This window comes from Dendrobium catenatum, unplaced genomic scaffold (assembly GCF_001605985.2).
Source record: "Dendrobium catenatum unplaced genomic scaffold, ASM160598v2 fragScaff_scaffold_1284, whole genome shotgun sequence".
NCBI lineage: Eukaryota > Viridiplantae > Streptophyta > Magnoliopsida > Asparagales > Orchidaceae > Dendrobium > Dendrobium catenatum.
This window is the reverse complement of record NW_021319746.1, coordinates 1,146,931-1,171,076: the sequence shown is the minus strand read 5'-3', so window position 1 is coordinate 1,171,076 and position 24,146 is coordinate 1,146,931. Positions and strand designations below refer to the sequence as shown.

Below are 24,146 nucleotides of genomic sequence, written 5' to 3'. Positions count from 1 at the left end.
ATTTATTTTTATTCGATTCAATTTAATTTCATTAATTTGTCCTAAATGCATCAAATTAAACTAAATGAGATTGAATCAAGTTAAATTGAGCTGAAATGATTCAAATCGGCTCGAATCGAGTCAAATCAACTCCAAGTAGAGCACAAAATAACCTGTTTGGTTTAGCCGTTGCCGAATCCAACCTTCCAAACAATCTCTTATTCTTAGTCAGACTAATTTAAAAGACAAAGAAAATATATAGATGGAAATTATTATTATTAATATTATTTTTATATAGATGGAAATTATTTGTTATCAAGAGTACTGATTATCATAGATCAATATGGCAACAGGTAAAAACATGGAGGAAGTCATCTAAAGGATACCCTTGGAAAGATAAATGTTAGGAGAAGAAAGAGCTTAAAATGAAAGGATATTAATAGAAAGCTTCAAACCTATGGATGAGGAGGAAATTGTTGTTATTCATTATAGCAGAAAATGTTCCTCTCTATCAGGAGACCTTCATATAGATGAGTTGTTGGAAATTAGAAGGAAGAGAGGAATAACAATTCTTAAATTCTTTTTTACTCTAGCAACTAAAATTAAAGGATGTGCAGATCCACAACACGGTTGGTGGGAGCAAGAAATATAGGGAGTCTATACCCCTCGCCCGCACGAACGATAAAAATCGGGACGACGACCCACTAAGCCACGAAACGACAAAGGATGGGAAGAACAAACTCTTACAATAAAACTAAAAAGAAGAAATTACAAAACACAAAATTACAACGACTTACAAACTTTGACACATAAACCAAAGACACCCTAAAGTTGCTGCACTTAGAGAAGAAAGATACAGGTGGAGTGGCACTTGCGGAGAGATGAAGAGATTAGAAGCAAAGAAGAAGGGTGGAAAGAGCCCGCAGGATTTTCGGAGGGGATGAGAAAGAAGACGGACAAAGCTCGCAAGCTTTTCCATGAAACCCGCAGGTTTACATTTCCAAAAATCACATATCATTCAACTTCTTCAAAACATTACATAACCCCTCATATTTATAGGTATGAAAGGGGAATACCAAAAGACACAAACATTTTATTCCCATAGGGATTCTAAAAGACTTAGCATTAAATCCAAATGCTTTTTTCATAAAAAAACAGCCCAAGCCCAGGAACCGAAGAGGCAACCACGGGAGCCAAGGAGACCGCCCAGAACCAAGGCGCCACAGCCATGGGAAAGAGCCCAGGGGCGGAAAACCAGCAGCCGGCCGGAAATCCAAGAGGCAAGGCACGGAAAACAGCAGCCCAATGGAGGAAGCCAATGATCCACCTCATGGGAAACAACATTTCTTGGAATTCCAAAGGCTAGTTTGGAATTCCAAGAGATCAACATAAAAAGCATAAAAATACATTTAATGAAAGATAAATATGAACTAAAATGTTAGCTAATAATGAGCTAACCCTTAGTTCAATAAATGAACTAAAGATCAGCTCATAAATGAGCTAAAATTTCAGCTCAAATTGATTGAGCTTGTAAAGTCGAGGGAAGCCAAAATCAATTTATTTTGGGCTTGAGTTGACCCCCCCTTTGTCTACATCAGATTCTCCCCTTCGTGAGGACTCAGCTCCCGATGAGTCAGTTCTGGTTGTCTTCCGAAGAGGAGAAGACGGAGCATCCAATTCATTAATCAGGTCTTCATATTTTTGCAGGATATCATCTCGTTCTTTCAGAAATTTATCTTGTAAACGTTGCTTCTTCTTGAACTACCTTTCTGTACGTATATGCATCCATGATTGAAGTTTGTATAGTTCATACTCCAGAGGATTTGCTGATTTTGATGGAATCCACCTATCCATAGGATCTTCAATTTATTCCGGTTTGCTTTCTTCTGTCTTTTTGTCTTTTTTCATTTTTTTGACGACTGAAACAAGACTAAAAAAACAATACTCAAAGAAAGACTCAACCTAAACTTAGACTCACAACAAGATTTGACTCGACAAAATAAAACTTGACAAACTAAAATAAAATTTGACCAATCACAACCTAGGACTTCCTAACTTGCTCTGATACCAAATTGGTGGGGGCAAGAAATATAGGGAGCCTATACCCCTCGCCCGCACGAACGATAATAACCGAGACGACGACCCACTAAGCCACGAAACGACGAAGGAGGGGAAGAACAAACTCTTACAATAAAACTAAAAAGAAGAAATTATAAAACACAAACTTACAACGACTTACAAACTTTGACTCATAAACCAAAGACACCCTAAAGTTGCTGCACTTAGAGAAGAAAGATATAGGTAGAGTGGCACTTGCGGTGAGACGAAGAGATTAGAAGCCAAGAAGAAGGGTGGAAAGAGCGTGTAGGATTTCCGGAGGGGATGAGAAAGAAGACGGACAAAGCTCGCAAGCTTTTCCATGAAACCCGCAGGTTTACATTTCCAAAAATCACATATCATTCAACTTCTTCTAAACATTACATAACCCCTCATATTTATAGGTATGAAAGGGGAATATACCAAAAGACACAAACATTTAATTCTCATAGGGATTCTAAAAGACTTAGCATTAAACCTAAATGCTTTTTTCATAAAAAAAAAACAGCCCAAGCCAAGGAACCGAAGAGGCAACCACGGGAGCCAAGGAGACCGCCCGGAACCAAGGCGCCACAGCCACGGGAAAGAGCCCAGGCGTGGAAAACCAGCAGCCGGCCGGAAATCCAAGAGGCAAGGCACGGAAAACAGCAGCCCAATGGAGGAAGCCAAGGAGCCACCTCATGGGAAACAACATTTCTTGGAATTCCAAAGGCCGGTTTGGAATTCCAAGAGATCAACATAAAAAGTATAAAAATACATTTAATGAAAGATAAATATGAACTAAAATGTTAGCTAATAATGAGCTAACCCTTAGTTCAATAAATGAACTAAAGATCAGCTCATAAATGAGCTAAAATTTCAGCTCAAATTGATTGAGCTTGTAAACTCGAGGGAAGCCAAAAATCACTTTATTTTGGGCTTGAGTTGAACCCCCCTTTGTCTACATCAACGGTGAAAAGATTAGATGAGATGGCAATTGTTATGATAGCTCTCACTAATTTTAGTGGCCCAAAAGTCCCCAAAAGCAACAGACAAACCTTCTACTATTACTGAAAAGGCTGAAAATATGGCTTAGATTGTTGAAAAGATAGGAAGCTTGGAGAAAAAAGAATCTGGGTCCGTTCATTAGTAGCCTTTGAAGGAAGATTTGAAAGGCTACATCAATTAGCAAATTGAAAAGAATCAATGAGCCAAACTCAGGGAGGTCCATTAGTCCAAAGGGGTAGGCTTTGTGTGAAAGATTTTGATATGGTTCTACATCTTAAGGGGTTTGTTCCATTTAAGTTGTTTGATGTAGTGGGTAGCTAACTATTGGGTGTAGCATTTGACTGCCATGCCAAGTTATGAAATGACTCTTTTTTCATAAAAAGGTCCGCCAGAGTCGGAAGAGGCGACGGGTGTTGGCTTGGAGTCACAGTCAGAGAGGCGGCAGTCGGTGTCGGGGTTGAAGCATTGAAAGCAAAGGTGAGTTCCTCTTCCTTCTATTCGGTTCTAAGAGCGTCAATGTCCGAATGGGTAGAATGAGCGTGCTCGAGTGGTTTTGCGTCATGAGGGAGTTACATTCAGTTATACGGGATCGTGGGATTGTGGGGGTAGTGGTGGTTGGCTGAGTTGTGGGGAAGGAGTTACAGTCAGCACACTTGCTTTGATGAAGTTATATTTCAAAATCTTACCTTATTTTAGAATGGGTTACACCCTTTTATCTTGTTATTAGTTATTCCATTTGTAGAATTATAACCACCTTCTGGGGTTTACCATCGCACATTTCCATTCAACAGGTTCTGAATCCATCTTACTATGAATTAGAGGATACGGAGAGCAAGACCATAAACACTTATCTGTCGAGGTATTTCCGTAATAATACAAACGTGATACTTTATATATATTGTAAGAGGTTGCCATTTTCTAAAATACATCTGCATGGTATATCAAAATTTCAACCTTTCTTTTCAAACAGGCTGGTGCAAAATACATTAGAAGATCTGGAAGACAGTGGTTGCATCAAGGTGAATGAAAATAGTGTGGCGCCAATGATGCTGGGTTCAATAGCATCTCAGTATTATATCAGTTACATGACTGTATCAATGTTCGGTTCAAATATTGGACCAAATACTTCATTGGAGGTAATTATAAATTATTACTTCACAGACTTTTGTGCCTTACTTTTGTGCTGTCTCAAGTTTGTTTGCACTTTTGGCCTCTAACCAGTTTCCTTTTTCCATTATTTCGTTCTCTTATTCATTCTTTCGATTAGGTTTTTCTTCATATCCTTTCTGGTGCGGCTGAATATGATGAGCTTCCTGTGAGGCATAACGAGGTATGTTATTTCTTATTCTTTATATTTTGTTGCTTGCTTATGCATTTCTCCTTATGCATTTCTCCTTATTGAGAAATAATTTGCATAATTTCTTTTATAAAGAATTTCTGTTCACTTTGTTGTCAAGCTTTTTGTGTGGCATTTCATTTTAACTCAATTGTATCCTTAGAAAATGATCTATTTATTGCTATTGTAAGATATCTTTAGCATTTTATATTATTTGTAATGACCAGTATTTAAATTTCTCAAAGAACTAATTGAAGTAGCTCTAGTGGAAGATAAGATTGGAGAGAGTCGCCTTAGATGATTTGGTCACATAAAATGGCGGCGTTCCGATAATCCGGTTAGGAAAGTAGATGTATTAGATTTGACTTTTGTTAAGAAAGATAGAGGTAGACCTAAAAAGTCTTGATTAGAAAATATTAGAAATGACATTTTTTATTAGATTTTAAATGAAAATTTAACTTTTAACAAGCCAAAATGGAGAAAAAGGATTCAAGTAGCCAACCCCATAGTGGGATAAATGCTTGATGTTGTTGGTGTAATGAACTTATTGTGTTCATTGTATGGGCATTACTGTTTTCACTCACAGGAAGACCAAGCTTCTCTTATATATTCTTTCTTGTAAATTAAAGTTAATATTATGTACAATATATTTTTTAAGTCTTTTAACCTCCATACCGCAGCAAAAAAAAAAAGGAGATATAAAAAAATCGGCTCAAATCATACCTTCAGCTCAAATCCTGAACAACAGGTGGCCCATACCCTTATCTTGCAAAATGGCGCCGAACTGTCTCACCTGTCCCGTCTCCCGCGTGTGCGTTCACGTTGTTAAATCGACGAGAAAAAGAAGCTTTCTCTTCTTCGCTTCTTTCCCGCACTCTGTTTGATCCGAAAAATTATTAGGTGCGGAGTGCAGACGGGAGAGCACCCTGTGCACAGACACAGGGTACCAAGCGGTACCCAGCGGTACCGAACGGTACCTAGCTGAATTTTATACTAGTGTGCGGATGGTTCTCCCCGTCTGCACTCCGCACCTAATAATCTCTCGTTTGATCCTCAGCTCTAATCCTTCTTCATTCTTCCTCCAACTCTCGCAACTAGCCTACTCTAGCCCCGACGCCAAACCGCAACTACCGAAGATTCCTCCTTCCACGATCACTGTGTTGAACCTTCTTTTTCCACCCGTCTTCTCCTTCAACCTGCCTCACCTGTCTGAACTCGGGTGAATGTCCGGCCTTCCAATCCGGCATCACCAGCCGGCCGCTCGAGCTGATCTTCACCCTATCAGACGCTCAATCCCAATAAACCTCTTACCTGCATCCACTCGACCTCCTCATCCGACCTCATCAGAGCTTCAAACCTCTTTATTAGTATTATAGTTATAATTATTATCAAAATTATTATAAATATTATCATTATTCTAAAAAAGAAAAAAAAAAAGAAGAAAAAGAGAAAATATGAAAAAATGAAAAAAAAAGAGAAGAAAAAGAAAGAGAAAAAAGGGAAAATAAAAGAAGATAAAAAATAAAAAATATTTTTTCTCCCGATTTGCGTGCCTCCACCTCGTTGTCATTGACATCGTGCATTTATAATGTTCTAAACCTAAAAAATCACGCTCTCGGCATTCGCAGCAAGCTTGAGGACCCCCTATACGTGCTCTTGTAGCACAGTACGAGGGAGCCCGGTGCGACGCTTACCACGAGGCGGGTAGGCCCTATACACGCTCTCGTAGCATGGCGGGGACACTTTTAAGTACCCTTAAGCGCTCGCGTTCAGTGGCTGGGGTCCTGGGGAAAGAGAATTGCGTGTTTTCAAACAGGTACCTCGAAAATCGATACACGCTCTAGTGGCGTGTGGGATTAAAAAAATGTGGCTGCGGTGTCACCCGACACCTACTTGAAGCACTCACGTAGAGTGGAGAGAAAAGCTATGACTCTCGGATTTCCTCTAACAGGAGAGATGTCAGGAGGCTGTTGAAATTCAGAGCAAATGCAGAGGACCTAAACTTGAATAAAAGGACTACAGGGGACTTTATTTGAACTCAAGTTGAACAGTAGGGGATATATAAACGCAAACAAAGATAAAAGGGAACATAACTTGTGAACTAATAACAAGGAAATGAACTTTAAATCAGCGGATGCACAATAATGTGAAAATATAAATTATGAATGATAATTCCGATCATTTAATTGAATATCAATGAATAACCAAAAGAGTAAGTGACAAACAAAACCCTCAATACAAAGTAACTTGTCATATTTATTTAGCCAGTCTACAGGCAAAAATCAAGCACTCACATCGAGTACGAGCTCTCATGAGTGTATTCAAGGAACCTTTATTGAACTTGATAGCTCACTCACAAGCATAAGACTTATAATGTACACAACAATCTGCTTGCTAGCGACTACAAGGAATATGCAATGATCGTGACAATTCACATACGAGCGTATGTAGGGTACTTGTAGTGAATAGAATAACGTGCCTACGAGCAAGAGCAAGAACCTACGATGCAAGCAACAGTTCACTTGCAAGCAACTACGAGAAGCTTGTGAGTGTTTGCGAACAACAGTAAAGAGCAAGGTTGTGAAAATCGAACCGGAAGAGGGAGAGGTTCACGGTTCGACTGGTTGAACCGGGGTCGAACCGGGGTCGAACCGGATGACGTAATAAATAATAATATTATTAAAAACTAATAAAATAAAATCATATAATATAAGTATATGGTCATTTAATAATATTTATAAAATTTTAAAATATATAATAAAATTTTATACATATAAATATCATTTAAGAATAATATATTTATTAGAATAGGAGTTTAAAGATGTTTCCTTGAACTCTTTATAAAGTGAGAAGTACACTCTCTTTGCAAAATAAATTATGTGAGGTATCTAAGATAACTTGCATGTATTATGATGAAATTAATCATCATATTTAATAAAAATATTTTTAAAATTTAAAAAAAAATTAATAAACAAAAATATATTTTTAAAATTTTAATTAAAACAAAAATAAAATATTTTTATGAACCGGCCGGTTCTTTCCAACCCGGACCGGTTCAACGGTTCACTGGTTGAACCGCCGGTTCAATCCGGTTTAATCTGGTTCTATGCAGAGCCGGTTTTGAAGCTGGATTGGACCGGCCACCAGACCGGTTCACGGTTGAACCGGTTGAACCGGCCGGTCCGATCCGGTTTTCAAAACAGTGGTAAAGAGTGTGGAGATGAGACAATTGATGCTCCTATTGATCAGCCTATAGACAAAACAAAAGGGAATGAGCGCAATGAACACAGTTCATCTACAACCAACATTAATTTGAGAGCAAACTTATTGGGCCTCTGCCAGTAATAAGGTGTAATGTATGACGAATGTGATCAATCCCCTTGCAAGCATAGCTACACACACAGTGTACTATGCGTAAACACACACGATAAATCTAAAATGTATAAACACCTACAAACTGCTGTAAGGTTTTCTTCGTGATCGTGCACACAACAGCTCGCTTACAGGTTAAAGAAGTAGAACTATGGTGAAGAATGCAAACCTGCAAGATGTATGAAAGTCGCACTTGCGGATGCTATTGGAAGACTTGTGGTCAATGCATCTTGCCCGCAAGAAGCAACAACAAATATGTTTCAAGGATGAGGGGTCCTTTGCAAACAAATAGAAGTTGATATGAATAAATGCAATCCAGCCGACAGTCAACATGAAATTACATATGAGCACCTTAATTTGCGTACTAGCTATAACGAAAGAGTTATAGTATACACAATAATATACCTACTAGTGATTAGCAGCAACAGGCGGTGAATGCTACGACACCCTTGTAGCCAATAACCATTCAACGTCAAGCGAATACATTGATTTCTCCCACAAGGATGGCGATATGAAGTGAATGCAAATACCTACAGGCTGCTGTAAAAAATGCATCGTGCATACAATATATCATTTGTAAATACAGGCATACGCACAACATGCCATCCACAAGTGAAAGTAGGAAGAAATGCAACAAATGTAAGTTCCTACGAGCTGTTGTAGGAGACCTGTCGTGTGCACGACATGCTTCCTACAAGCAAATGCGAGAAGAACTATTGTAGATACAAATGCCAGTTGGCGGTGATGAAAGATTCGACACAGTCTCAGTAGGTCTACGAGTGCTAATTAGTAACAGGCAATGAAAGCTACGACACTCTTGCTGTCAACCTCCATACAATGTCAATCAAATACATCAATCCCTTGCAAGTAAAGGGGGACGACATACAATGACTGCAGACCCTCACGAATTATTGTAAGAGACTAGTTAGTGCACGATAGTTTACATGTACACATCAACGAGTAAATAAGCACAGTGCGACGCCACGCCACCAGACTCGCAACATTCATACAAGCGGGCATATGACATTTAGAGGCTTCTAAATAGATTAGTGCGCACATCCAAATGCTGATCATTCGCACAGCTGATCAGTGCCAAATATAAAAAATGCCCTCACACTTGCACTGCAACAATATGTATGTACGTAAACACATAAGTGCACATGCAAGCACATTAACTTGTCTACATATAGTAATATATACCTGCATGGGCCCTAAAGAGAGTGTCGTATTGACACAAGTGACGTCCGAGGATGCAGCGCGGGCCAAGAAATAAACGTAAGTTCAAGTGCAATCATTCTCCTTGATAGGACGGATTTTGACACGATTTGACCCAATGAACAAATATATGGTCTCGCATTGACCGGGATATTTGATTTTATATGCTCATATTAGGCCTTTAAGGTGGAGAATTTGCCAATAAGGCACAAAGCCATCAATGAACTTGATCCTCTATCAGCAATTAGACAAAGTCGATAAGATTCAACAAATAATTATAAAAATACCCCTAAATACTCGCATGGGCCTTTTTTTGTTGCTCTTGGTTACAGGATTTTTTTTTGTGCATCATCCAATCTGCATGCGGATTTATTATTACACATTTCTTATAAAAAATTTTTCATCTAGTATTTACACTTATCCACATGCCATCTGAACTGATCCTTCGAACTGGAACTTGAGATTAGCATGCTATAACGAAATCAAATATTGTTGTTGCTTGCATTAGAACAAAACGTAATGCAACATGTGGACTTTCTTGGACAAAAAATAAAATAAAATATAAAAAATGTTATACATAGTTTATATGCATTCTATTGCTTATCTTACCCTTATTGTAATTGATCAAGAATTATATGCAAGTAATTCGGTTGATTTACCAGAAAGGGTGTTGTAGTGATTGAGAGTCTGATGTGATCTTAAATATCTAAGGCGGTATAATACTGGTAGTGGAATAGTTAGATGCATAAATATCATCGTTTCGTTTGAAAACAAAATTCGGATAAGTCATTATTTTTACACTTGTTTTGGTATAGACGTTCTGTTTTGTCATAATTTCTTTAGTTTTTTATATTCTCCAGGAAAAGCTGAATGAAGCATTATCTACAAGGGTTCCGTATTTGGTTGACGAGCAGCGTCTTGATGACCCACATGTTAAAGCAAATTTGCTGTTTCAGGTTGGAATGATCTATATTGTTTGCAGTCTGCACATCTAGATGTTCTTTTTGCATTGCCATATTTTATGTTATTGTTCGCTTTTTGCTTCTACACCAAATATAAGCTGTTATTTTCAATTCTAAAATGCAGGCACATTTTTCTCGTTTAGAAATGCCAATCAGTGACTATGTAACTGATTTAAAATCAGTTCTTGATCAAAGCATACGCATCATACAGGCAATGATTGACATATCAGCAAATAACGGATGGCTGACCAGCACAATGAATTGCATGCATCTACTGCAAATGGTCATGCAGGTATATCTCTCCCTTTTGTCTCAATTTGTTTAGAGTGATGCTAAAGTTGAAACATTCTTGATTAAATTGGCATAATCTACCTAATTGGTATTACTGGCATGTTGACTCTAAATTATTTGGGATCACACTTTTAAAGCATCTCAATGATGCTATATACAAATACGAACATCAACCCTTCCCCAATCTTGAATTGACGGGGCTGACACCATTAAGGTGTGTAAAATCCAGGAAAAGAAGGGTAATAATCTAGAATTAGTAATGGCAAGTCTCACTGAAAGGTGTACAAAGGTAAAAGGAAGAAGGCTAATAAGCTAGAATTAGTAATGGCAAGTCTTAATGAAATGTGTAAAAAGATAAAGAGAAGAAGACTAATAATCTAGAATTAGTCGAGACAAAGTCTTCTTGAAGGCTGAAGATGCTTCAGAGAGGGATATTGCTGCAGATTTCTGGACCAAGAACAAGGAAACTGCAGTTTATTGGCCGCGGAATAGGTTGCCAGCTGTTTTCTTGGTGGATGGAAGAAGAACAGTAGCAACAGGCCTTCTTGGAAGGAATTATGCACTTTGTAGCCGGCTGGAATGGGGACTGGTAGGTTGGAAGAAGTGCATTGAGACGTTGGATCTGCAGGTCGGCTGGATCAGGAGGAGATGTTGGAGCCTTCGGATAGCAGGAAGAGGGTGATGGCGGGGCTTTCAAGGACTGGACAAAGGTGGATGACTGCTGGAAACAGGCTGACTGCAGTTGGCAGGGAGGTTGACGGGCGGCCGGAAGGGAGGGAGGGAGTTTCGACCACCACTTGTAGGAATTCCGGGATATAGGTTACTAGAGGCTGCCTCTAGCGATGCTTCTAATTCTCCAAAATCTAAATTCTTTGTTGAAGACTACAATTATAAGTTTTTAAAGACATGAAGAGTAAATAGATAAATGAGGGAACAAAAAAAGGTGGAAAAAGAAATAAATAAACAAGCTCAATGTTGACCTCCATATATGTGTTATGATTAATGCAAGCAAATGCGAGGATGATCAATGGTTGTTGGTGGGCACGACGTTGTTGAAACACTGAAACTCCACCTGAGTGTAAAATGAACTGCATTAATGTATTTAGAATGTCAAATTTGCCAAATAGGAGTTGCTCGCATGAAAATCGGCTTGATCAAGTGATAAAAGTGACTATTGGTGGGCGGGACACTACGTGAAATTGTCAAATGACTTTCGATAGTCAAACAGACTGTGTCGATGCATCGGGGGCATCAAACTTATTTAAAGGGAGACCTCTCATGTTCATTATGAGCTTAGACAATCGAAATCGACGGATGGTGCACGATTTTGCCCGAACATCACCTATTCACAAAACAGACTTTGTTGTTGAGTCTGGAACGTCGAAAATACTCAGAAAAGATTGATATTGTTTGGGTCATCGCACGAGTGGAAGTGTGAAAATGGCATGAGCATCAATGCGAGGCATGCAAATCGAGGCACACTAAGTACAAGAAATCAAGCGAGGGATCAAATGATGTTATTTTAAATTAATTCTATACTTTATATAATAGAATATCAATTAAATTTATATAATTATATACATATATTTATTTAAAATAAAAATTCATTATAAATCATCCTATCATAATCCTATCTGTTAAATCTGAAAAGCAGCCAAAATCAGATGCATCCCTTGCCATTCCAAATGGCTCTTGTTCCTTAATGTTCCAGTGGAAATAAAAAAATTGTCAAATCTAATAGTCAATCTTTCTATTCCCTCCCATTCATGCTCTTATTCCACCCCCCTTCTCTGTTCAACACAAATCCACTCCACAACCAAAATCAACTCAACTCCTGCTCGTCTACTGCTCACACGCTTCCTCACTCTTGTCTCCAACCTAGCATTCTACAACAGTCTTTAAGCCTCTGCATAAGCCCCTCCTATTCTCCCATTCCCATTCTTCTCCGTTTGACCAAGCAGCGAATACCTGCTTGAACTCCAGTAAGTTTCTTCACAGGCCAAACCTCCCACCCACGAGCTTCCTAATCCCTATACTCTTCCCACCAAGCAGCTCATCACCTGCCAAACTCTAACTCCATCCCCTGTTCCCATACATGACACTTCCACTACCTGCAATTTTACCCGTTCAAACCTTCAACTGAGCTGCACACCAACTGCAAGCAAGGTTGATCTTCTCTTCACGTGAAGACCTCCTACATCATGTATTCCTTCTCCTTAAGCTACTTCCAACAGCCTCTCAAACACCTATGCAACCAACTACCAGCCCACCTTCACACTCCAAACAGCACCCCAATCTCCCACTTTTAAATCCACACCTCTTCCTACCTTTGGCCCAATAACTACAGCCCATTCACTCACTCACAGTTTTTCCACACCTTGCAAAACTGGCCTACCAAACCTCTACAAACGGCTCCACCACCTACTTCATCTACCCAAATCCTACAACCATCTCCACCTACACTTTTCCCATGTTCTCCCTAACAGAGCCTATTTCCCCGCTCTCTATTATTAATGTTATTATTATTGGTATTGGTAAAAAAAAAGAGAGGAAAAAGATTATTAAAAAACAAAGAAAATTTTGTATTGCCCCTCGTTGTTATCGTCGCCAGTGCCACCTCGCAAAGGTATAAATTTTAAAATCCCCAAATAAGTACATGTTTGTGTTGTTCCAATACAGTGGGAAAAATTGTCAATTTAAGTACTCATTCACATTGTTCTAGCATGGCAGGAAAATCTGCAAAATTAAGTATATGTTCATGTTGTTCAGTGTGGCGGGAAAAACCTGCAAACATAAGTACCCATCACGTTGTTCCGGCGTGGCGGATAAAATTTGTAAATCTAAGTACTTGTGCATGTTGTTCCAATGAGGCAGGGAAATTTGCATTTTTCATTCATGCAGGTAATGAAAAACCCATGCGCTTTTGATAAGCATGTTGGAGAAGAAAACTCTTGGCCGTTGTATCACCTAAAACCGACCATCCCGCTTCGGTATAAGCATGGTGGGCATGCCTTGGCTCTCCCAATATTTCTCCTAAAAGGTGAGGACTTTGGGAGGCTGCCAAAATTTAGAATGACACTTACAGGGAACAAGACCTAAACAAATTTACAAATAATCGTACAGAAGCTTCGGCACAATAGCTGGGTTTCGACGGGTTGGGCTTGAGGAGTTGATTCTACGAGCTGAGGGATGAGGTGGGTAGGGAGATCCGGCTAAACAGGTTGTGGTGTTTGGAAGCTTTGGTTGGGGGCTATGTGAAGGAGCATATGAGTCTGACTATAAGCGGCGAGAGGTGGAGTTGAAACAAAGGGATTCGTTCGGCTGTAAGGCTTTGATGTGCGAGCAAAAAAACAAAATGAAGAGCTTTTCATTCTCATTTTATTAGCGGGAGCAGAGGCACGATCGAGCATTTACGCAGGGGTTCCGGGATGAGACGTGAACGACGCCGAACGCAGGTACTTTTGCAGGATTTACGCGAGATTTCGACGTGTTTTTTCCGATTATTCATGGAGGTCAACATCAATCATGTATATATTAATATTGAAATCATCAATCATATTTAAATTAAATTAAATTCTGATATATATATATATATAAGTTAGATTTTATAGTAAAAAATATCTTTTTGAATCCTTGTATAATATAGTTAAAAGTTGTTGATTTGCCTCACTAAAGTTTCGTCATTCACGCACATGTTGAAATTTATATTCATCGCCTCACACACAGGTTAATATTTTATTTGTTCTTGTAATTTCTCATTGTTCGTACCCATCAAATTTCATTCTCGTCTTGCACATACAAGTAAATTTATTGGTTTGCCTTCGTGCGGCAACCCAAACAATATGGGAGTCTTCCAAAGGCATCAGTGCAATCCATTTTGTGGAACGCTCGATTGTTAAGTATTTTTCATGTGGGTGATGCATTTTAGATTGGTCTTGTGGGAGGTTGCATCTGCAATGTCTTTATCACAATGCCCGATTAGATCAAGTTACGGAATTGATATCAAGGTCAATATTAAATTCAAGCCTAAATTTTATATTTTACCTTAAAATTGAGCTTAAATAGCCTCCTAAATTAACACTGCACTCCTGTGAGTGGGAGGGTAACTAACCCTGGGAGTTTATATCCATAGGAATTATCGACCTCATACCTACATAAATTCGATCACAATGTTCTGGGAAATGTTATTAAAACAAACCTAATCCACCTCAAGGAAAACTTCTCCCTGAGTTTTCTTATGCATATTGATGAGGCTCGATGGAAAAGTTAGTTTTTTCAGAGTGAACACTCTCCCTCTTCTCTTTGTTCTACTATAACAGCACTGCTGCCAACCTCCATTGCTAGAAAGTCATTTGTTTCTATGTTTCAAGAATCCGAAGTTCAGCAGCCGATCACTTCTTGCAGCACCACTTATACATTTCCTGCTAGCTACAGCCGAGGGTCTCCCAAACCTTATAGTCAAAACCCATCCAACGCATATAGCTGCTTCTTTTCTCTTCTCTTTGTGACCCAAAACTGTGAATTCACTCACTGTTTAAGGTATTAAACAATGAGAAAATCATCCCTCAATGCATTCCATAGAAAACTTAATTATATTTTCTTGGGTACTTTCTTCCGATTTCTTAACCTTCTGCGCACCTAATTCCAGATTACTGGACAAAATGATTTTTGTTGTATAGGAGGCTAGTTTCTGCACAGGAAATCACTTAAACGAAAAAGTTTTGTTTGCATGTGTTTTTGGCTGGAAGCCATAAGGGACTATGCGGATCAATTAAAGCACAATCCGCTTTTAATTGACTATGTGCATCTTAATTTGTCCATAAGTGTGTTAACCAAACTCGGCATAATCTAGGTTGCATTGGATGTTTATGTTCTCTTTTATTTTTCAATTTGAACCAAACTCTCTCTCTCTCTCTATATATATATATATATCTCTCTCTCTCTCTCTATATATATATATAGAGAGAGAGAGAGAGAGAGATTGATTCAAAGTTGAATGGGAAGGAGAATATAAATATGCAATGCAAGCTAGATTATTATTATTTTTTAAAAGAGTATATATATCTGTGTTTTTCGAATTGTTTAAATCCATAAACACATGATGCTTTGCCATAATTTACACTTCCTTGCCAGGGTTTATGGTATGGGAGTGATTCATCTCTGTGGATGCTGCCAAGTATGACCGAGGATGTTCTAAGCCGCCTCAACAAACATGACATCTTTTCTATGCAAGAGCTAGTTGAGCTTCCAAATTCTAAGCTTGAGATGCTTTTAGAAAAAAATTGTGCTTCAAAACTATATCAGGTATTTTTTTTTTTAAGAAATTCCATCTTTCTGCTGCTGAAGCCATTGAGACGTGTCTGTAGCTCCTAAATTGTATCATGTGAACTTCCGGATTATTATGATGATTTTGCATATCCTTCCACTTTAATGGTCATCATTGTTGCCAAAGCATAAGCCCATCTGGGTTTCATAGACACATTTCCTGATGTTACTTCATTTTTCTGCAATAGCGTTGCGTAACAGAAACTGTTAGGCAGCTTTTAATATATGTATATGGGTTTTCTGCTTCTAGGAGGAGAATAACAAGCCCACTAATTTTACTTTTGCATCTGACACATTACATAGTCTTTAGACTCAAGATCACACCTTAATTGTGATCTACAAAATGAAAATTACTTCTGAATTAAATTTCATTAATTATCTGATAGGAAATATTTGAGTTCGCATGTAACCTTAACGGGAAATACTTAACCCTAACAAGAATTGGCGAAAACAGCGAGAAAACTTCAAGATCTCCAATGAAAACAATCAAAAACAGTAGATTGTATTATATGAATAAAACCAAAGGCAAGAACAAACAAAGATACAATTGATCCTCAATTCAAGAGGAGGATCATTCTCTCCCAATCTCTAGATGATGAATCTAGAGCCCAAAGCAACCAAGAGACTCCAAGAGAAACAATAATCAAAACATACCATAACCCTACCTTCTCATGTTTTTAAATACCCCACCTCCTAATAAAAGCTTCGTAATATAAACTAAATTCAAATTAGCCTTCTCATGCAAACCGCCCTCTCTCTATCTCTGTACTTGCCGCCCAAAAAAGGGGCTAAGCCGCCTCCTAAATGTCTGAACCAGCCCCTCTTTGGGCGGTTTGGGCTGTACCGTAACATTATCATAATAATTTTACTGGTTGGTCATCGAGCATTTGAAATAATGAGGATTGATTCCATATTGAAGCTCTCTTAAAAGTTAATTTTTTGCCCATGTATTTTACCAAACAATATTGCCCAATTTATGCTCAATACAATAAATATTCCATTTATTTAAACTAATTTTAAAATCTCTACAATTTGAAATCAATTATTTTCCCATGCAAAGCATCCATTTAGTTGTTGTGTGGCATTGCTTAATGTTTTTTATCATTACCATAGCTACACTATAACGTAATGCATGATGCTTGGCGCGCTGTTTCTCCTTTTGCCTGTTGCTGCGCTATTGATGGACATGGCAGATGGCAGTGGGGTTCAAGAATTGTTTTTTTTTTGGCATTGGAAGTACTAGTGTTCACAGTACCTTTTCGGTTGTTTTGGTTTTTTTATTTTCTTTTGCATTAGTTTTGATAGCATCTGTAACTGTTAGTAGACCATTGTATAATATTTATTGATAGCATTCAATAGTTTTCCTTCGTTTTAGCCAATCGATGTTTGGCTACTTTATATGTTTTGAAAGTAGTCAAAGCACCTTTTTGATGTTTTATTAATATTTTGGAGCAGACTAATAGTTTATGAAAATAAAATTAAATCATTTGCATAAGGATGTTTTCATTTTTTTTTTTTTCACGGTATGTTCTCAAAAAAAAAAAAAAAAAAAGAAGCTACATGCTTTATGCTATTCATTTCCAATCAAATGTATGATTTGCTGAATACAGGCTAGTTGCTGTTGACCTAATTCATTATGTATGGGTAACCATCTAACAAGATTCTTAATTCCTCAATAACCAACTTTTAATGATCCGAACATGTTTCTTTGAACTTATCATGCAGGAACTTCTAAATTTTCCCCGTGTTAAGGTAAAAGTAAACCTTCAAAAGAATGATGAACAAGGTTCAGCTTCTCGAGCTCTGGATATCAGATTAGAAAAGAGAAATCATAAACATACATCATCAAGAGCATTTGTTCCCCGATTCCCAAAGGTAAGGGATCCTCCTCCCCTTTTATTCTTGAAAGGTTTCTTATTTGCCATGTTTACCCCAAAATTGAGCTAAATTGAACTTAATGTGCTTAATTAGTTCTCAATCAGCCTAGTTAATAGTTAATACTTAAAACTAGGTTTGATTATTATTTATGATAATTCACGTTTAAATTTAACTTGAGGTCAAATGAGTCTAATTAATTTTTTTAAAGTGCATCAAAATTAGTTGCATTTGTTCCTTATCAATTTGGGCAACTGTTCAATTATTTCTCATAAATCATGCCTTGCCCACCCTAACTAGTCTGGGTGAGCTTACTAGCTTTTTTGATGGTATAAATCATGTTGTGCTCTACTATGACATCTATCAGAGCATGCCTTGTAGCCTTTTTTATACGAAAAAACTAACCTAAACCTTTTGGATTCTACTCTAAACAAGAGTCACAACTCCTATGACCTATATACATTTACGAGTACCATGGTCCTGTTCCTCTGATCCATTTTGTCTAACGTAGCCAAATGAGTCTTAATTCCTTTTATTTGTAAACTAAATTTTAAGACTCCACTATTTAAATTATTATATAACTATATACAAAACCATACAATAAAGGCCTTTTTGGCAAAAGACGTTGGTGGCAGGGACCTTGTCAGCTTTAAAGAACCACAGGAAACAAAAAAAGGAAAATCTTTGTAATATAAATAAGATAAGCTCACTTGGGTTTCATTATATTATGTTAACAAAACAAAAAAAAGTATCAATGTACATAAGGCTTTTGAATGATCTTAAACTCGACCGAAGGATTGGAATAGATCTTGGTGACTCAGGAAATGTCCACCCGAGAATAACAAATCATAACCAAATTGTCATAATAACCCAAGGGTCCTAACTCAAATACATTCAATTTTGACTCGGTTAATCTGGTTGATAGGTTATGGACCTGAGTATGATCTTGCTATATATATACGACCAAAGAAGAGCAAATTCTCACACATTTAGCGAAGTTGTCTCACCAATTGCCCCAAGGCTTTTGTATATTTTTTATAGTACTTTGTATACCTAAGAAATATGATAACCATGAAAGATCAGGCATGCTTCTAGTAAGACATTAGGCAGTAAATATCTTTCCTTTGTGGGTATAATGAAAGCACATAACTTGGTGTCCAAGAATCTAGCATGAAATAATTCTTCTTCCATATTCGATGTGTTGGAGATGAATGTTCAACCATGAGTGGCTCAGCGCTTCCCTCCGACGAATTACTGGCATGCAACACAACCACCTCTAAAGGGTCATGCAACAGAGTAGTAGTATGTTGAGTTATGCTCCCTCCTCGAGAAAGTTGTGAATCTAGATATCTATAATGGCAGCTCAAGCTTGCATTGGCAACCGCAACTTTTTATAAATCTAACGCTAAAACCTAAAATATTTGGGTAAACTAACAACAATATCAACATATCTATCCTGTTCTTATCTGTTGAAGATGCTTATGAAAAGAATTCTTCTTAGAAGAGTATGCATTTTTCGTTATATCAATAATCATGATACTGCATGTAACTCACATATTGTTCCTCGGGCAATAAGTATTGGTATTTGAATCCTAGAATACAACTATGCATCAAACCCATTAAGGTGGAATGCTCTCACAATTAAACAATCATTTGCCCCATCTGTTCTATGACATCTATGGTTGGTTGTAGACATGTAGCTAATTTGGTTAAATGTGTTTTCTAAATGATTTTACTCCCATTTCTCATCTTAATGGAAGTCATCATAGGATCATGATAAATTGATGTGGGCTCTGAAAATTCGCACCTCGGCCTCTCCGCAGACCCTTTATTTTCTTTTTCTTCGGGTTGTTGGGGAGAGTTTTAACGATTATGTTCTGAGACAAAATTTTCAGAAGGAGAATTGGGTTTTAAATAAGACCCTTTATTGTGGATGCTCCGATCGCAACAATGCTTTCCATTTTGCGGTCGAAAGCTGTTTGGGTGATGTTGCCTTGTGATTTTCTCGATGTGTGTCATTGCCTTAGAATGTGTGTGTATTTGGTCGCGTGATCTTAATTGAACAAAGTGATAGTCGTTTTTTAGTATTGATTCCGCTCTGAATGCAACGGCGAAGTCCGTTTTGGGATCGGACGTCGTTTGGTCAACGTCGTGCGTCAACTTCGGATGGCAATTATCCCTTTTGATAGATCTCATCCGATTTGATTGTGAGGAGTTTCCATTTAGGTGAATTCGACGCTCTAATCGCAACGCATAATCCGTTTAACGGTCGGAGGTTGTTTGACCATTCGAGTGATGCGTCGTGTGTCAATTTTTGCTCTTTTTGCATGTTTTTTTAACACGGGTCAAATTGAGTAATCAAGTGAACTTATGAAGAAGCCACTATAAACAGTACATCCCCTCAGTATTTTCTCATGTTGATCAAACTTGTCATCAAGCTCGACCGTTTTTGTAATGTTGATCAAACATTACAATCCCTCTAGGGTCGTGGTTATCTATTGTTTTTTGAATATCTTTGTCATTAGGTTCATCCTGTGGCATCCCCATAAGCCTCCTCCAATCAAACAGTTTTTGTAAAAGGAAAACAAGAAGATTAGCATATTAATGTGCATAAATTATTAATGAGGATGACAAACATTGTTCACTTTTCACATGCACCAAATTGATTATGGGCATTTGTTGATTTATCAATTCACAAGTTAATTAGGCCAATGTATCGAAAACAAAGATAAATGTAATCCCATAAAAGCGCGGCTCATAACAGCCTTAATATTTTTCTCATCTCACCAAATAAACAATCCTGATGCATTCAGAATGCCGAGACAACTCAAATAGTCTCCCTTTTAGTTCACTTGAGTTGCGACGCACAGAAAAGATTGCTGACAAGAGCAATAATATTCTCGAATAGTTTGCATAAACAAATATTCTCAAAGAAAAAATTGGTGGGAGAAGAATGAAATGTTATTAAATAATAATAATTAAAAAAAGAATAATATAAATACTAAATTAAAGATAATTAATTAAATTAAAATAAAGAAAAAATCATATATAATATATATATATATATATATATATATATATATAGTGGTAGAAATCACCCTCATCTTTAAAAAAAAAATTTATGATGGCATTAGTCAAATGGGAGCTAGCCAGTCCCTTGTAAATATGAAAATAAATTTAAGAAAAATTTGACACCCTTTAGGGCTTCTTTTTAGCAGCACCGAAAGCAATCAAACATAGTAACCCGGCATAATCCCTATACATGATTTTCTTGATGCAATTGTAGATTTATTTTATATTTTTTCATGTTTTCTTTATGTATGGAACCAACAGATTATTCATACCTACTTTTCTTGGCACAATGAGTGTGAAGGCTACTTGTCCAAATGCTCCATATATAGTTTGACTATATGCATCTTTCTTGAAATCTTCAGAAACTTAATTTCGATTGTAATGACTCTAGATGATAAAAAATGCTAGTACCATCGGTAGCCAGAGCCCTGCATTGGGTACCCATACTCACACCCACCCATGTACCCACCTATACCCATTGGTGGGTATGGGTACGCCCATAGCCTTGTGGGTGGATATGGGTGGGTACTCAACATTAGAGGATAAATCGATTTACATTGTTAATCACCGTATATCTTATATTACTGCAATTATCACTACATAGTGCGCAATACTTAATCATGCTACGACTACAATAAATTATGATATGCATTTTGAAAGTTTGCAATCAGAGAAAAGGGTAGCAAGCCTCAAGGTCATTAATCCGTGGCAGACTACATTCAAAAAACATGGAAAGTGGGAGGGTATAATTGGGTATGGCATTCCGAAAGTCACCATATGTGGGTGTGGGTGCGCGAAACTCATCCAAGTAAAGCATGGGTACCCAACCAGGAACCCATGTAGGGCTTTGTCAGTAGCTCCATTAGAAACCCTAATAGTTCGCACTCTCACTGCTTCTAAATGATCAAGACTTCCACAAAGTGATTGATTCCCCTACTACATCAACTTTAAAACGTTCAACTAAGGCATTACGGAGATCATCCCTCTAGTGGTCAATCATCCTACGCTGGTATGAACTTCATCAAAATTTTGTAACCTTGTATGACATGGCCATGGATTCCAAATTTTTCTCTTGTTAAACATTTTGTTTGACTTTACCAATTCTTGATATTCATATCTCTTAGAGAAGGAATGACTCTTTTGCTTATGAAAAAACAGCCATTTCCCTAAAGACTGAAACATTAAGTATTTTTTAACAGGTGAAAGATGAGGCCTGGTGGTTGGTTCTGGGAAATGTTACCACTTCAGAACTCTATGCCTTGAAAAGAGTTAGTTTTTCTGATCGGATGCTCACTCGCATGGAGTTACCATCAACACCACTCAATTTTCAGGTATAATACTGTTGTAGATTTTATTTGAAATTGCTTTTTCTAAAGTAGCTTTCTAATACAAAATTTTTTATACTGAAAAATTATTTTAGGAAGCGGTAAGAAAACTGCCCTGAACAAAGCCTTTATTCATGTTAAGATTTAGTCCTGGATTATTACATTAAGGCTTTGTTTGGGAGGGCTTTCTTCTTATTTTCTAAAACAGCTTTCTCGTACAAAAATTTCTTGAATTTGAAAATTTTGTACTAGAAAGTCGTTTTAAAAAACAATATGAAAGCTGTTCCAAACGAATTTTTATTCCGTCAGGTTACCTGATGTAGCTCTACGTCAGGTAGCCAATAATATGTCGCCACATGCTCTTACTCTTTACCGCGCGGCCCGACGACCCGGCTCGGACCAAATCCGGGATTACTATGTTCGCGTATTGCTCGGTATTTGCTCGGTATTGCTAGGTATTACTCGATATTGCTTGGCAATAACGAGAAATACCGCTCTGTGAAGATCAATACCAAGCAATACCTAAAAGAACTCGGTATTACTCTTCACAGAATGGTATTTTTCGTTTTTGTCCAGCAAAATCGACCAATACCTAGCAATACCAAGCAATACGCAAATTCCCGGGTCCGTTCCGAGTCGGGTTGTCGGTCCGCACGGTAAAGGGTAAGAGCACGTGGCAACATATTATTGGCTACCTGACGTAGAGCTACATCAAGTAACCTGACGGAATAAAAATTCGTTCCAAACAAAAGCCCTAAGGCTTTGTTTAGTACAATTTTTTTAGTACAAAAATTTTTTGAACTTAAAATTTTTATAATAGAAAGCTGCTATAGAAAGCACTAATGAAGCTGTCCCAAATAAAGCCTAAGACTTTTTTTTTTCTGGTGATCTAATTTTTTCCCTCACTGTGTTAGGAAACGAAGCTTCTGTTGGTTTCTGATTGTTATCTTGGACTGGAGCAACAATACTCTATTGAAGCATCTCATTAAGGCTTGACTGGTTAACCTTCAAGACGATGTACTATCACAGTTCATATTTAAATTGGTAAATATTAGTAAGATTTATGATGTGGAATTTTTATAATTGTGTTATTAAAGAAAATGTTTATCATTTATATTTATTTAATATGCAATTATAATATCATTTTTTTTTAAATATGAGTATGATCACAAGTTGGGCTAAATATGTGTTGAGAGCTAGAAAAATATTTTATTTTTATTTTTTCATTTTTACTCATGTTGCGTTCTGGAATATTCAAAATATATAATTTAATGACTTAGTTTTGTATGAAGATTCAGCACACCCTCAGATAAAATAAAGGATGCAACATTTAAAAGATACCAAGTTTTTTTTGTGAAAAATCCTAAAAATTGGAAAAATCATGTACCTGGACAAGTTTGAATGAATACATTAGTATTTGTAGTTGATTACAAATGAGGCCCTTAAGGGTAAGGCCTTGACTTGATGTAACAAAAATATATCATATGAAGTGAATTACATTGTGGTAATATACTATAGACGTGTTCGTTTGGTCAGAAGGATCATATTCGGTGGATGATGGAGGTTGGAAAGACTATAGTCGGGTGACGGTGGTCGAAAAGGACCCTAGTTGGCAAAAAATGAAGGTCTGAAAGATTGTTGTATGGCAATGGAAGTTGGAAGGACTCTAGTCGGCGGACAACGGAGGCCGGAAGGACCTTAGTCAGTGGGCAACGGAGGTCGGAATGATCGTTGTATGGCGATGGCGTTCTGAAGGATCATAATCAGCCGGTGATAAAGGTGAAAAGGACTGTAGTCTGCGGGCGATGGAGGTCATAAAGATCATTGTTTGGAGATGGAGGTTAAAAGGACCGTTGTTGGATGAAAGTCCAAGAATAATTGGAAGTTGGGTGGAAGTCCGGCATCAATCGACGGGCGACAGAGGTCGGAAAGATCTTTGTCTTATGACGGAGGTTGGAAGGATCGTTGTCGGGTGGAAGTCCAAGAATAATTGAAAGCTGGGTAGAAGTTTGGCGTTAATCGGTGGGCGAAGGAGTTTGAAAGGATCGTAGTCGGCGGGCGACGGATGTTGGAAAAATTGTTGTCAGGTGGAAGTCCAAGAATAATAGGAAGTTGGGTGGAAGTTCAGTGTCAGCCGGCGGCCGAGTGTAAGTCTAGTGTCAATTGGTGGTCGGGCAAAAGTCCGGCGTAAGTTGGTGGCCGGGCGGAAGTCTAACGTCGATCGGTTGCCCGGTGGAAGTCAGGCAGTAGTTGAGATGTTTGGTGGCAAGAGAACTTAAGTTTTCTTCCCCCCCCCCCCCCCCCCCCCCA

General features: G+C 37.8%; 1 protein-coding gene across 3 annotated transcripts in view; it reads left to right on the top strand.

The window, feature by feature from the left end:
• The window catches only part of LOC110113266 (DExH-box ATP-dependent RNA helicase DExH14), a 75,431-nt gene that overhangs the window by 50,698 nt on the left and 587 nt on the right, over nucleotides 1-24,146 (top strand). For 2 of the 3 annotated variants that reach the window (XM_020845767.2, XM_020845765.2), the window contains exons 41-49: nucleotides 3,855-3,922; nucleotides 4,034-4,199; nucleotides 4,331-4,393; nucleotides 9,847-9,942; nucleotides 10,073-10,240; nucleotides 15,373-15,543; nucleotides 17,290-17,439; nucleotides 21,711-21,842; nucleotides 22,751-22,887. In XM_020845767.2, the coding sequence (XP_020701426.1) occupies nucleotides 3,855-3,922; nucleotides 4,034-4,199; nucleotides 4,331-4,393; nucleotides 9,847-9,942; nucleotides 10,073-10,240; nucleotides 15,373-15,543; nucleotides 17,290-17,439; nucleotides 21,711-21,842; nucleotides 22,751-22,825 (1,089 nt within the window). In that variant the 3' untranslated portion in view covers nucleotides 22,826-22,887. Of the gene's footprint in view, nucleotides 1-3,854; nucleotides 3,923-4,033; nucleotides 4,200-4,330; nucleotides 4,394-9,846; nucleotides 9,943-10,072; nucleotides 10,241-15,372; nucleotides 15,544-17,289; nucleotides 17,440-21,710; nucleotides 21,843-22,750; nucleotides 22,888-24,146 lie in introns of those variants that run through there. The other variant, XM_020845766.2, reaches the window with a different exon arrangement.